At 40.3% G+C, this 14,159-nt stretch overlaps 1 protein-coding gene across 2 annotated transcripts in view; it reads right to left on the reverse strand.

The window, feature by feature from the left end:
• The window catches only part of LOC124880568 (zinc finger protein OZF-like), a 52,623-nt gene that overhangs the window by 5,114 nt on the left and 33,350 nt on the right, over positions 1-14,159 (reverse strand). Inside the window, exons 3-4 of one of the 2 annotated variants that reach the window (XM_047385815.1) lie at positions 12,973-13,118; positions 11,189-11,481 (exon numbers count right to left, since the gene is read on the reverse strand). In XM_047385815.1, the coding sequence (XP_047241771.1) occupies positions 12,993-13,118 (126 nt within the window). In that variant the 3' untranslated portion in view covers positions 11,189-11,481; positions 12,973-12,992. Of the gene's footprint in view, positions 1-11,188; positions 11,482-12,972; positions 13,119-14,159 lie in introns of those variants that run through there. The other variant, XM_047385814.1, reaches the window with a different exon arrangement.

A 14,159-nucleotide genomic window follows, 5' to 3' on the forward strand; every position in this document is an offset into this window, starting at 1 on the left:
ACTGAGATGTGGATTTGCTTCAGTTACTTATGCTTATAATGCTTATAACGGTCTTTACTTAACCAGGTTCCAAGATAAACTTATAAAGATCTATTCCCTGATTGGGAATCAAATACAAGCTGTAGAGGTGAAAAGGCTGAATCTTAACCACTAGATCACCAGGGAACAGTAGTTCAAAATGATTTTGCTCAATTTAGAAAATACTCATTCACAGTGCACAGATGAAGTTGGTGAGTGATGGCAGCTCGTCTTGCTTGCTGATTCCAAAGCAAAAAAAGAGGCTAAAATAGATAGCTAGCGCACACGCAATACGACCAAGACAACTAAATGTGACGGGGAATCAGTAGCATTGTGCTGTCCCTTGTACTTCAACTCATGCACAAACCGGCAGCTCAGTTCCTGAAGTTAGTCATGTGATACGACTGGGTCTTGAGGCCTCAAACGTCACCACATACGTCATCAAAACAAGCCTTGATGGGCGCTTCACAAAAAATCTGCCTGGATTACTCAACAAGCTTCGAAGCATCGACACATTGGACACATGTTTCAGGAAGCTTCTGGAAGATGATGGAGGGAGCTAGCCTGCGGTAATCCCTCTCCTGACAAACACCCTGAAAAATATAGGCTGGAACAAAGAAGAACTAAACAGCCCGACTGCTAAACAATGAAGACTCAGTAACCAAGTAAAACCAACCTTTAACTTTTTACTGCATGCACGGCCAAAGCTAATGCTAAAAGTGAAGCACTTTTGCAGCATGACTGCTGTGCTACGGAGGTTATGGAAACTGACAGTAAAGGCTCCAGAAATGTTTTACCATCTCCAACAAACCTCCACAACCCCTGGAAATAATATCCAAGTCAATCAAAAATGTGACGTCTAAAGTGCAAATTTGCAACAAACTCACTCTAAATGCTAAACGCTTGGAGAAATATCAACCCCAAAGTAACTAAATATTTATGGTTTGGTCCAAACTATAATTCAAAATCTAGAATTGACCACTGAATTATTTCTAACCATTGATTACGATGTCAGTTCCATTATATCTGTCCCTCCTCTAACCGATCATTGTTTTATCAGTAGAGATATTAAATCCCAAACCAGAACTCAGTCCATTAAGTTCTGGAAACTCAAGTCTGCTAAAAAGTGAAACATACTGCTAAAATGACAGGATTACTAATCGGTGAAATTCAGTCATCTAAAGAGGTTAAACCTCCAGTTAGGTAGTAAGAAAAAATTAGTCTTTCAGCAAGAATTAAAAGAGAATATTCTTTTATGTCTTACATTTATACAGGCACCAAAGGTTTGCATTTAGACTCTTTAACTGTGGAGCTATACTTGATTTATTCAAGTTGTGTAATTTCAGGTGGGAATTGCTGTAAAATCGCTTAGGGCTCAACAGGTTAACAAATACTGATCAATATGTTCCAAAAAACAAAAACAAAGATACTATAAAGAAAGATGGGAAAGTCAACTTCTAATTGCTGAACCTGAAACAATAATTAATCGTTTCTCTCCTAATGAAGCTCTGGGTTCAGATGGGCTTACAGGGATCTATGTATTGCTTGAAATGTTCAAGACTAGTACAATCCCACCTACGATGCGAGCAGCGGCAGGATCAGAATTACAGGTCCTTCTCAAAATATTAGCATATTGTGATAAAGTTCATTATTTTCCATAATGTAATGATGAAAATGTAACATTCATATATTTTAGATTCATTGCACACTAACTGAAATATTTCAGGTCTTTTATTGTCTTAATATGGATGATTTTGGCATACAGCTCATGAAAACCCAAAATTCCTATCTCACAAAATTAGCATATCATTAAAAGGGTCTCTAAACGAGCTATGAACCTAATCATCTGAATCAACGAGTTAACTCTAAACACCTGCAAAAGATTCCTGAGGCCTTTAAAACTCCCAGCCTGGTTCATCACTCAAAACCCCAATCATGGGTAAGACTGCCGACCTGACTGCTGTCCAGAAGGCCACTATTGACACCCTCAAGCAAGAGGGTAAGACACAGAAAGAAATTTCTGAACGAATAGGCTGTTCCCAGAGTGCTGTATCAAGGCACCTCAGTGGAAAGTCTGTGGGAAGGAAAAAGTGTGGCAGAAAACGCTGCACAACGAGAAGAGGTGACCGGACCCTGAGGAAGATTGTGGAGAAGGACCGATTCCAGACCTTGGGGGACCTGCGGAAGCAGTGGACTGAGTCTGGAGTAGAAACATCCAGAGCCACCGTGCACAGGCGTGTGCAGGAAATGGGATACAAGTGCCGCATTCCCCAGGTCAAGCCACTTTTGAACCAGAAACAGCGGCAGAAGCGCCTGACCTGGGCTACAGAGAAGCAGCACTGGACTGTTGCTCAGTGGTCCAAAGTACTTTTTTCGGATGAAAGCAAATTCTGCATGTCATTCGGAAATCAAGGTGCCAGAGTCTGGAGGAAGACTGGGGAGAAGGAAATGCCAAAATGCCAGAAGTCCAGTGTCAAGTACCCACAGTCAGTGATGGTCTGGGGTACCGTGTCAGCTGCTGGTGTTGGTCCACTGTGTTTTATCAAGGGCAGGGTCAATGCAGCTAGCTATCAGGAGATTTTGGAGCACTTCATGCTTCCATCTGCTGAAAAGCTTTATGGAGATGAAGATTTCATTTTTCAGCACGACCTGGCACCTGCTCACAGTGCCAAAACCACTGGTAAATGGTTTGCTGACCATGGTATCACTGTGCTCAATTGGCCTGCCAACTCTCCTGACCTGAACCCCATAGAGAATCTGTGGGATATTGTGAAGAGAACGTTGAGAGACTCAAGACCCAACACTCTGGATGAGCTAAAGGCCGCTATCGAAGCATCCTGGGCCTCCATAAGACCTCAGCAGTTCCACAGGCTGATTGCCTCCATGCCACGCCGCATTGAAGCAGTCATTTCTGCAAAAGGATTCCCGACCAAGTATTGAGTGCATAACTGTACATGATTATTTGAAGGTTGACGTTTTTTGTATTAAAAACACTTTTCTTTTATTGGTCGGATGAAATATGCTAATTTTGTGTGATAGGAATTTTGGGTTTTCATGAGCTGTTTGCCACAATCATCCGTATTAAGACAATAAAAGACCTGAAATATTTCAGTTAGTGTGCAATGAATCTAAAATATATGAATGTTAAATTTTCATCATGACATTATAGAAAATAATGAACTTTAACACAATATGCTAATATTTTGAGAAGGACCTGTAAATTGTAATCCGACAGAGAGGTGGTTTACCCCGAATGAGTCCAATCGGCATGCATTTAAACGCCTGACAGGATCAAGTTATTCTGAATGAGACAAACTGGCCTGAATATTTCCACCTTGAGGAGCTAGTCCCTCTGGCCAGATGCTAACAGAATATTCCGATCGGTAAGTTTACGTGACACACTTTTAGTCCGATTGGCCACTTTATTCCGATTACTTATGTCCATATTAACGGTACAATCCGATTATTTTCTGTTTTTTAATCTGAATACATCTTAATCCGATGGTGAAATTTTGTAAGGTAAGTTTATTTATAAAGCGCTTTTCAGTGACAAGACATTCAAAGCGCTGTACATGAGGAAGAACAATTACAATACAATCACAAAACATTACATTGATACAGAAAAAACAAATCAAATGACATTAATAATCCTTGGGAGTTTACTGGTAAGAGCTGGTTCTGATCCAATCTTTCTAATAGAGGTAATGAGATCATTAAGTCCTCTGTGGTAAGAAATTCATCCTGTGCTAGAAGAAAAATTATGATATTAATCCTTGAGGTCGCTGGTTTGAGGCAGATGTGGTCCCATCATTTAAATAAGCTGGGTCACTGGTATAAAACAGTTTTAGTCCAAACTTTATAAATACTAATAATATTTGGCTTTTGCTGGTAATCCTTCTGAGAAATCTGAAAATCTAATGAGAAGTAATGAAGTCACACATTTAGGTAGATGAGAAAAGAGACCACATTAGGTAAGAAAAGGGGGAAAAAAATCATATTTCACACTTTATTCTTAGCAGGATACAGTTTGAGATTGTAAAAAAAAACCTCAGCACAAAGAAGCAACATTTATACGAAACAACATCATGCCGGGATCGGTGAAGGTGGTGTTTATCTTGAGCATGTGAGTGTGTGCAAAGTAAGTCCGTGAAGCACTGTCCCAGAGGCCATTGTCCTTGATGGTACGATGAAAGGTCCATCAACCGGCCACAAAGTTCTGAACAGGTCCACAGATGTCCTCAGGGAAGGGAGGGGGCAGAGCATCATGTTTACATAACTTCCAGGAGAAGTTGAAGATAACCAGCCATCAAGGCCGTGCAGGGGAGCCAGATTCAGAAAAACAACAATTATTTGGGTTAGGCTGACTCTTAATTTTCCATCAGCCTTGAGAGTCTCGCTTTTGTGCATGTAAACGTAGCTAGTGATATTTAGTTTGGAGTAAATTGGACCATGCATGTCTGATTTAGAGCCATGTCTGTTCATGTTTTAATTGAGCTGTTGTAGGTTGCCAAACATCACTGATCTCCAGTTTGAAGCAGATCAGATCATCCATGTGTGATTTAGAGCCAACCGTATGCAAATGACGAGATATTAAAATGTGCCACGCCCACACTGTCTGGTCAACGTTCGCTGTTCAGAGAAAGACTCAAGATCACCTTGTTCTGCGTGGTCAAACATGTAAGAGTCGAAGTGTAAAAGGACATCCGCCAGTGAAACTTGCGTCTTCCTGTTAGAAGTAGGCAGGGCTAAAGTGATGTCAGCAAATGAGAATGTGAATGTGTCAGGTGCTGGTCTGAGAGGATACAGGAAGTCTGGTACAGTCGCAGCCTTGTCTGTGGAAGTTATTACACCATGTTCTATGGCGAGAAGTCAGAGTTTGAGGCTTGGCCCCGCCCACATGCTTTCATGTAAAAGAAAAAAAATCCTTTGATAACTTTTAATCCTCACTGCCTCAAGTCTATGCTGAGGAAGTTTGAAGTGTGCAACTCTAAAGCTTTAGGGGGAATTCGATTAAATGTAGAGGCTATAAACAGGACCAAAATCGCAAATTTAATCCGACTTCCTGCTAGTTGTAGAGCATTGTGGGTTCGATTCCAGCTTCCTCCTGCCACATATCGATGTGTACCTGGGCAAGGCACCTCACCTCATCTGCATATCAGTGTATGAATGCATTCGTGAGTGCATCTGGGTGAATGTGGCTCTAGTGTAAAACGCTTTGAGTGGTCGGTATTACTGGATATAAGTTCAGTCCATTTACCATTTTAAAGCTTCCAGAAAGGCAATTCATTTGACAGAAGAATAATAAAGATAAACCTTAGAATTACAACAGGCCGTGCAACGCTTAGCCGGTCAGGTCTAACAAAGAATAATAGAAAACGTCTTCAATCAGGTCTATCAAATATTATTTGAGAAACTGTTTCTGGTTTCCTGAAAGGTAGGTCAATACATTATAATCTAATCCTTATGGACCGAACTGAATACAGAGAGCTAATTAAAGATCATGGCTTTATTTTCTTTGGGGATTTCTACAAGGCTTTTGATCCGGTATAACACCTGCTGACTATATCTACACTTAAATATTTTGGTATTAAATTTAGAGACTGAATTAGTGGACAATATAAAACAAAAGCTGTGTTATTTTCTTTAATGGTTCTACTCCTAACCTTACGGTTCAAGTAGGGATTCCTCAGGGCGGCCCTATCTCACCGTATTTGTTAATTCTAGTGACTGAGTTGTCAGCCATTTACATTAAAAACAAGGACAACAAGCCTTTGAATGTACTGGGAACGGAGAGTGTCATCTGGCAGATGGATCTGATGTTGCTTAAAAAAATTTAAAAAATCAGATCCTAATAATTTTCCAATACTTCGGGATTAGCCTTAAATTTAAATAACTCCACCAAGTTCTGATCAGATAGTATCTTGGCATCCACCTAACCAAACACCAACACCAGTCAACTACTCAGTGTTGAAAGCAAAGAGACATGTCAGGTTTAGGAAGGTATATTTAACAAAAAAGGGAAAGTTTATCAAGATGCATCTTCCCAATTTATTCAAATGAGTTCCAAATAAATCAGTTTTAATCAGATTCATTTAAATGCCATCTGAAGTAGGTCACATTACTTGAAGAAGCGTAATACGGTCAAAGAAACAAGACAGGCTGGTCTTAAAGTTATATATTCAGAATGCCTTCATGCAACATTGAAAATAAACGGGTTAAAATCTTGGCTCAAACATCATGGTTCATTTTGGAAATGTTTCCCTAACTTCCTCTTTCGCCTCCAACCTGGAGGCTAAAGCCTGTTCCTCCATAAATATTGTTCAACTGGAAACAACGTTTGACCTTGAACAACAGATGTGTGCTGCCCCGCAGCTAATCTTCTGGTCTGAAACGGATATTTGGTCTGCAGCCCATCTGATGGACGATGACGGTAACCTGCTGCATTATGAACGCTTCTGTAACAGATATGATTTCAACCTTCCTAACGTTTCACGTCTGCATAATTATTTATATTTCTGACTGGAAACATAATGACCAACCCAATTATACAACCACCACCACCCCCTCATCTATCCAAGGGGTCCAGATTTTAGACCAAAAATGGAGCCGACTGTCTCCCTGGGCGACCAAATAAATATTCACTCACTAAATTAAGATCCGTGTTAGTTTTGGGCTGTTCCTAGAACAAAACAAGAGGAGCTCAGTGTTAATGTGATTTTGTCTCTGGCTATGTTTTTATTCACAGGGATAAAATACAGAAATGTCCCCCTAATTTTATTCATTTTAAAAATGACTCATGAAAACTGATGAAATGACCTAAATCCCAAAAACTCTTTTCCCTTTTGAGCAATGTTTCCCATCAGTAGTATACTGGCATATCATGCCCACCTGCACTGACCGTTAGACGTTTGTTTGGTTTGTTCGTAGAAATGTGAGACGGCTAATTTATTGTCACCATGTTTGCTGTAATCTCAGAAGAATTAGTAACAAGCATTTAGACAAAAAAAGGTCAAGTGTGTTTAGTTGTCAGGTAGAAGAACTATGAGGACAACGGTGGCTCAAGTGGTAGAGATTCGCCTGCCTGTAACCGGTGGGTTGCTGGTTTGAACCCTGCTCCGTCCATCTCAGTCGTGTCTGGACCTGATAAAGCGCTGTACAAGAACAGGTCCATTTACCTGGTTTTAACCCTGAAGGTGAAGCAGCATCTGGCTGCAGTTTAAAGATGGGGAACAATGAAGCAGAGTCTCTTTACTCTGCAAAATGACAAGAACTTCAAAATCAGCTTCTCCACAAACCCACATAGACGCATCAGAACCCTTCATTCTACAGTGCAGTGAGAGGAGAATTAGGTTCTGGTTCTGTTCGGTGGATTTGTTTGCAGTTTTTTGTGAAATTGTGCAACAGAAAAGTTTGGTTAAAATATTTAACAAAATGAAGGCAGTGTTTATAATGCCTGAATTGACATTGTCTGTTTAATGTGTACCTTGGCACTTCAGTACAGTAGACGGGTTCTAGTTATCTGGAAACCATTCTGCTTTTTGACGTAAAACAGTCTCTTTCAAATCCAGAATACAACATGCAGATCGTTTTGACCGCAGAGGAAGCTGGCAGCGCTGTACTGATGTAGCATCAAGCAGAACGAGCTGAGCTTTTCACATGAACCGCTGCTGTAGATGCATCCTTTGCTACAAATATAACACTACAGACACGCCATGTTACTGCATTTTAGCCAACATTTCTTCAAAGGGATTGAATTATTTGTTTACTTGCATTTTCTCTCACGTATTTCTATTACTCAAAAAATAAGTTAAGTAGTTTAATGAAAAATATGCAGAAAGTGTCCATTTTCTTTATCAGATTACTTGACCAATTGTCAAGATCATCGATAGAAAGTCAAATGTTGTAGACCTCTGACTAAAAGAATGAGTCCACATAACACATCTCCAACACATCACATTTAACCAATAAGGAACAAGAGAAGGTGGTTTGAGGGGCTTTAAACACGTTTTATTCCTCAGGAATGAGACGAAGGAGCGGCGTTGCTTTCCTTATTTCCAAAAATAAACACAACTTTCAAAAAAACATTCCAGCTAAAAGGATAAAGAAAGAAGATTTATATTAGTTAGAAGTAACACAGGTGGACATTTAGTCACTAATGAACGTTTTTGCTCTCTGGGAGCGATTTTAGTTGGGTTTTTTTTTAACATTAATCAATATAATGATTATAGAAACTAGAGGTTCATTGATATTCGGTGGCGACTTAAATATACGTTTAAAACTGGAACTGGATAACTAACAAAAGAAAATCAGAATCTAATTCTTTACATTAGAAGGTCGAGAGGAGACACTAACCCAACTATTCACCTCCACGTTGTATCCATACCATAAACTATTTCTCACGTTTGAATAAAAGATCAAATTCAGACGTGAAGATGGGACAACACATGTCAGTGACCAGGTACCAGTACATTTAGGGGTGGACCTAAATTTGTGTCCACAAATAAAGACATGGAAACTACATTCAGGCCCTAAGATGCCAACTGTAAGAAACAAATCAGCAAAGACACCCAGGATGTTTTAGAGATCAATGATAACAGCAAGATGTCACCTTGAGACAAACTTACAGCAGTTTTATTTTGGGAAGAGTTGCCTCTGGTCTCCATCACGATGTTTCATGATTCTGACCTGATGGTTAACATTCATATTTCACCACAAGCATCATTTCTAAATAGATCTCATACTGTAGTTTGCAGGACATGGACATGGAGTCCAGCAAACTGGATGAAAACGTTACTCCGCCTATAGTACAGCAGCTCAGAGGCTCACACAGGCAGCTCTGAATGGAAACTCTACTTTTGTCAAACATGGAGAAGCTGTCAAAAATGCTACAGTTATGGAACGTATGAAGGAGGCTCAAACGGGAGAAAAACTGAAGCACATGAAGTGTAGAAATGATCGGAACAACCTTGTTGAGACCACCAAGAAGTCAGCTCAACCATCAAGGACAGAGTCAAAGTGGAAGAGAAGATGCGCTAGATCTGAGTTCATTGCATCTACTGGCTGTAGTTCTAGACGTTCACAGTCAGGTCACCTCCTGTATGAGGATAACTTCTTTGCAACGGACCCGTTCAGCTCCACCAAAACAATCCAGCAGAGGCTAGAAAAGAGAGTCAAGCTTGCCGAGGTCGGAGGGATCGTTGGGGGACTGAAGGTGATGGACGCCTGGAAGGGATGAAGGACTTGGCAGCTGAAGAAACACAGTATTATTTGCTTTGTAAACTTCCTTCGGAGAGAGGTGACCATTACGCCAAGACTGAAGTGGAAGGAGAATAGAAGAGAGGACACAGGAAACGTGATGAGTGAGAGGTGGTTTTTATTGAATCCTGTGAGTGGTTTGAATCAGAATTAGACCATGGGGATATTACGCTTCACCAATTCATGAAGGAGTTTAATCAGTCACCAGATAAGAGCTTCTCTTATTGGCCAAACAAGAGGAACACCATGACACCTTGTTCTTCACAACACAGGAGAGAAGGGCAGACGTTCTCGGTCTCCAAGATGGCACAACATTTTGCGAGAACATCCTGCTAATGTTGAACCAGAAGACTCAGATCCTAAAGGCAGAAATGTTTCCATGACTGATCTAGATCTGAAGTCATACTCCACCGTATGGCTGACATGGATAATCAGCTGGGACTTGTTCCTGCGAGTTCCCTGAGACCGACTGTCAAGACAGACACAGAAGTTTCTTAAGGCCCGTCAACCTCGGTCAGGAGCCTTGCCACACCAAATGAGGCTCGCTGTTGGACTTGATCATAGATCTGGGTCAAAACGGATCCTCAACACGTGACACCGGCTGGAATACAGAGAGTCCTACTACGAGACACAAAATTACAAATACTAAGGAAGAAACCGATGACCAGATCAGTGGTGAGGGTCGAGGTTGATGCTGCACTCGAGGATCATCAGCGACGACCGCCAGTGAAACATCAAGGAACAATCAGGTGGTCTTTATGGACGTTGGGAAACAAACAATATAGATTGAAACATTGTCTCCATTCATGGAAACACTCCCTTCTACTCAATGGGTTGGATCAAACTCACGTCTCCGGCGCCACTTTTGCCAGATCCACAGACAACCAGGGTGAAGTTGAAGATCATCGACAAAGCCACGATCCTGGGAGGAGCCGAGGTGCAGATTCCTCCGTTTACCAACAGGAAACAGAGAGGAATAAACACCATCATGTTTCTCCCCATCGCTGAGTCAAAGGACCCCTCTTAGCTGCCCTCGTCGATGCCGTTCTCTCAACGTAGTAATAAAGTAGAAGCATACTGGACATCTGACGGGAATATCGTGTTAAAATGTTTCTCCAGGAGTTAGTCAGTGACGTTCCTGTTGTTTCACATCAGCAGCTGCTGCTGGGAGCTGGTATGATAGATCAACTGGTGGAGATTAACTTGTGGTGGCAGCTAGAAGACACAAATGGTTCTGGAGGTGTGGCTTTTCCAGACCCATTTACCGAACCAGGAAATAAACAATGCACGTTTAAACTAAAGAACTACAAATCATTGCAAAATACAAACCGAGTCCGTAACCCATCTTTTAGGACCTTTAACTCGCTAGAAAGATACGTTGTTGCTGTATTATTGCATTTAGTAAAGCGCTAACATTTAGCTTGTAAATGAAGCAGAACTGGACCAACAGACCCAAAAGTACTGATGAATCACTGAATAAAGACAGAAATGTTCAGAGCTGAGTGAAATAAAATGTTTCAGAAGAATGACTGGGTTAATTATGTCTTCTTCCTCACCCTGATCTTTAAATGTTTTATCATGAGGCTAAAATCAAATTATTTTCTAGCATCGTTGTTCATCAGATGACATGAAGGGTTATTAGAAGAAGAAGAATTACCTTTGGAGATGGATTTATTTGTCCTCTTTGTTTCAGAATATAGTAGAAATTTCCAGAAGTTTTGAAATGTTATCTCCAGAAAAACAGTGGTGAGGAAGTAGGTTGAACTTCGTAATTAAAGTCAAATTATTGTGTGGAGAATAAAGTAGTGATATTTAGAAGAAAGAGTGAGATGCTGAAAGAGCTGTGTTGTTTCCAACTGGTCATTATGTTAAATGAGGTTGAAGTTTCCAGCATATTTATAGAAGACACAGCTGCTGCAGTCTTTGTCCCAGTTTCATTTCCACCTTGTTACTGGGATGGTTTATTTTCTTCAGTTGAACTTCAAACATGGAAACTACAGAACAGTTTTCCTCTCTAATACTCCAGAAAAAGGCAACACTGAAAAACGATTCTTATTAACATCGAGTCAACATGTCACCCAAACTGATTATTGAGACGAAGATCATTCCCATCTTCAGCCGACCATCACTAGATGATCTGGAGTCATCTTCTAAAGCTCCAACAGCTGTCAGTCAGTTAGAATCAGAGACAGGTAGGGAACAGCTCACCTGTAGGTGGAGCAACGTTAGTATAGAGGATGTTAGTTCCAGCTCAGGTAAAGAGATACGTTTTCTTAGCAGTTTAATATATATTTACAAGTTTATAGAACATGTCAGTTATATCATAAAGTACGACTATAACAAGACGTGAAATAAACTTTTTTTAATTGGATGACATCACTAATTTCCACTTTTAAAACTAAAGGAATCCCAGTTTATTCATTTTAAATCCTATCCCGCATGGTTCGGTCTGTTTCAGTCCAAATAACAGCAGATACAGCTGGATCACAGGTTGACTCATTTTTATATAATAATGATCTTTAAATCAGATTTTATTTACTGTTTCACATATGACTAAAACATACATGGTGGATAGATCCTAAAGGACATTATTCAAACCCATGTTTTTACGTTAGCGGGGTTTTGATCAGGCAATGACACAGCCACCTAACCTGTACAAACATCTGTCTAGCTCTGAATGAGTTTTCCTGATTTAATTGCTCCTATCAACAGGCTGCCTGACAGTAGGTTCTGTAGATCTGACTCAGAACCGTCAGGAACGAGGTCCGTTTGGACCTCACAACAAACAGTGATAAATACACTGTAGCATTAGCTGCTAGCTTTGTGTTATTAGCATCATGTTTTATTGCAGGATGACTGAATTTATTGACGTGACTTATTATTTAGGACCTAAAATGCCTCATTATGAGTTGTTCGACCTGGATTTGATCCTTTCATTTTACTAACAGGAGCGGACTTCATGTAAACACGTGATTACAGTTCAGAACCAGTTCAGAACCAGTCCGATGTGGTGACAGGACCTGTTGGTAACGTTCAGCTCACACTACTGCTAACAACACGGGGTTTAAATTAGTTTCCATCAGATTACCTAACGACGAGTTCATCCGTCTCCTTCACTGTGAAATTTACTCAAATATGTTGGTCGTAAAATGCAGATTCAGGTAATATTTCCGTTATTGATGCATGTTCACAGTTTAAATTATTTTAATCTTGCAAACTTCGGTGTGAACAGGATAGAGTGGGTCGCAAGTTGAGCTGGTTCTGGTCAGCGGCGAGTGTTTTTAATCAGGCATCGAGGCAGCCACCTAACTCTCAGAATGAGCTCCATCAACCCGGAAGGAGCTCCGTCCATCATAAACAATGAAATAAAGTTATTTATCTGATATCAGTTAGGTGTTTTCATTTGACCCGGATATAAAAGCATAAATAAAAACTAAATAAAACTATAAGTAACAGCGGGGTCCACGATTCTACCGGAAAAATGAACGATTACAGCGAGGATTAAACCAAGATCCCAGCAGTTACGTCTCTCACCTCACAGTAGCTTTTCCAGCTGTTCATTAAAGTCTGTGTTTGTATGTCGGGCTGTGACGAGCCTTTAGACCCAGAACCAACTTGTCCACATGAAGATAAAACATTTAAAGATACAACCAAAACATTCCTCCCACTTTCTCAGCCGCCATCTTTCCAGCCACCCACCTTTAAGACTCGATGGAGCTTCAGCTACAAGCCGTGTGTGGATCCGACTTTTCCTCTGAGTTATGGAGCGGATCCAGTGGTCGGAACCGGGACACCTGCTGAACTGGTTCCTTGTTGGGTCTGGTTAGTGCTGGACCGAGCCTTTCCTGTCCAACAACAAACAGTGAAAGGAGCTGCTGGTTAGCGGAAAAAGGTTTTCTTCTTCTTCTTCCTGGTGTTTATTGTTGGTTGGCAAACAACTAAATGGCGCATTACCGCCACCTACTGGAGATGAATGTGGATCAGTACGAGTTTGTGTTTGTCTAAGATAATTAAATATTTCCTGATAACTTTTACTTCTAGAATTATTTTAGGTGAATTAACTAAATCAGCTTTAATTCTGTTTAGGTTTTGAATCAGTTGTCTTCTTTCTTCCTCATATTTTCTGACTGTAATATAACCTGCTATGTGTCTCATCTTCTCACACATTTTCCATTGCAACATTAGCAGAAATATGTCAGTAAGACGGGATCTTATTGCAGAAATCAACCATCACATGATCCTGGTATTCATGGAGCTCCACAGTTTGTCCACAACGTTATCAACTTTCTATGAAACTTTAATGATCATTTATATAAACCAAGGTAAATATCCATCATTTATACTACAGATATTCCTTAGAGTAATAACACAAACTGAACACTTATGAACATTTATATATAAAGCATTAAGCACCATTGGTTTGTTTGTTATTTCAAGGACACATTTTTTATTTTCTACTGAAAACCAGTTTAACCGTTCATGCCTCAGCAGAAATATAGTAAAAAGAACAATAAATTTAAACAGAGGATCAGTCTCTTCTGTATATTCCATTTATTATGAACATCTTTATGAATTTTTTCAAGTCAAATAAATCCAAACTTTGTTCTCGTTGGAACACAGCCTTCTGTGGTCTCTTTATTTTCTGCTCCATCTGTTTTCTTTGGACTAAAAGAGCTATATTTGTTTTACCATCCATTCATTTTTTTATACCTGCTTCTTCCATAGTGGATCATGGAGGAGTTGGATCTCCAGCAGTCTACGGCGAGAGGCGAGGTTCACCCTGGACGGGTCGCCAGTCCATCGCAGGGCAACACAAACAACCAAGCACACACTCATTCACACCTAAGGGCCATTTATAGAGACCAGTTAACCTAACAGACACGTCT

Source organism: Girardinichthys multiradiatus, chromosome 14, assembly GCF_021462225.1.
Source record: "Girardinichthys multiradiatus isolate DD_20200921_A chromosome 14, DD_fGirMul_XY1, whole genome shotgun sequence".
Classification (NCBI taxonomy): Eukaryota; Metazoa; Chordata; class Actinopteri; order Cyprinodontiformes; family Goodeidae; genus Girardinichthys; species Girardinichthys multiradiatus.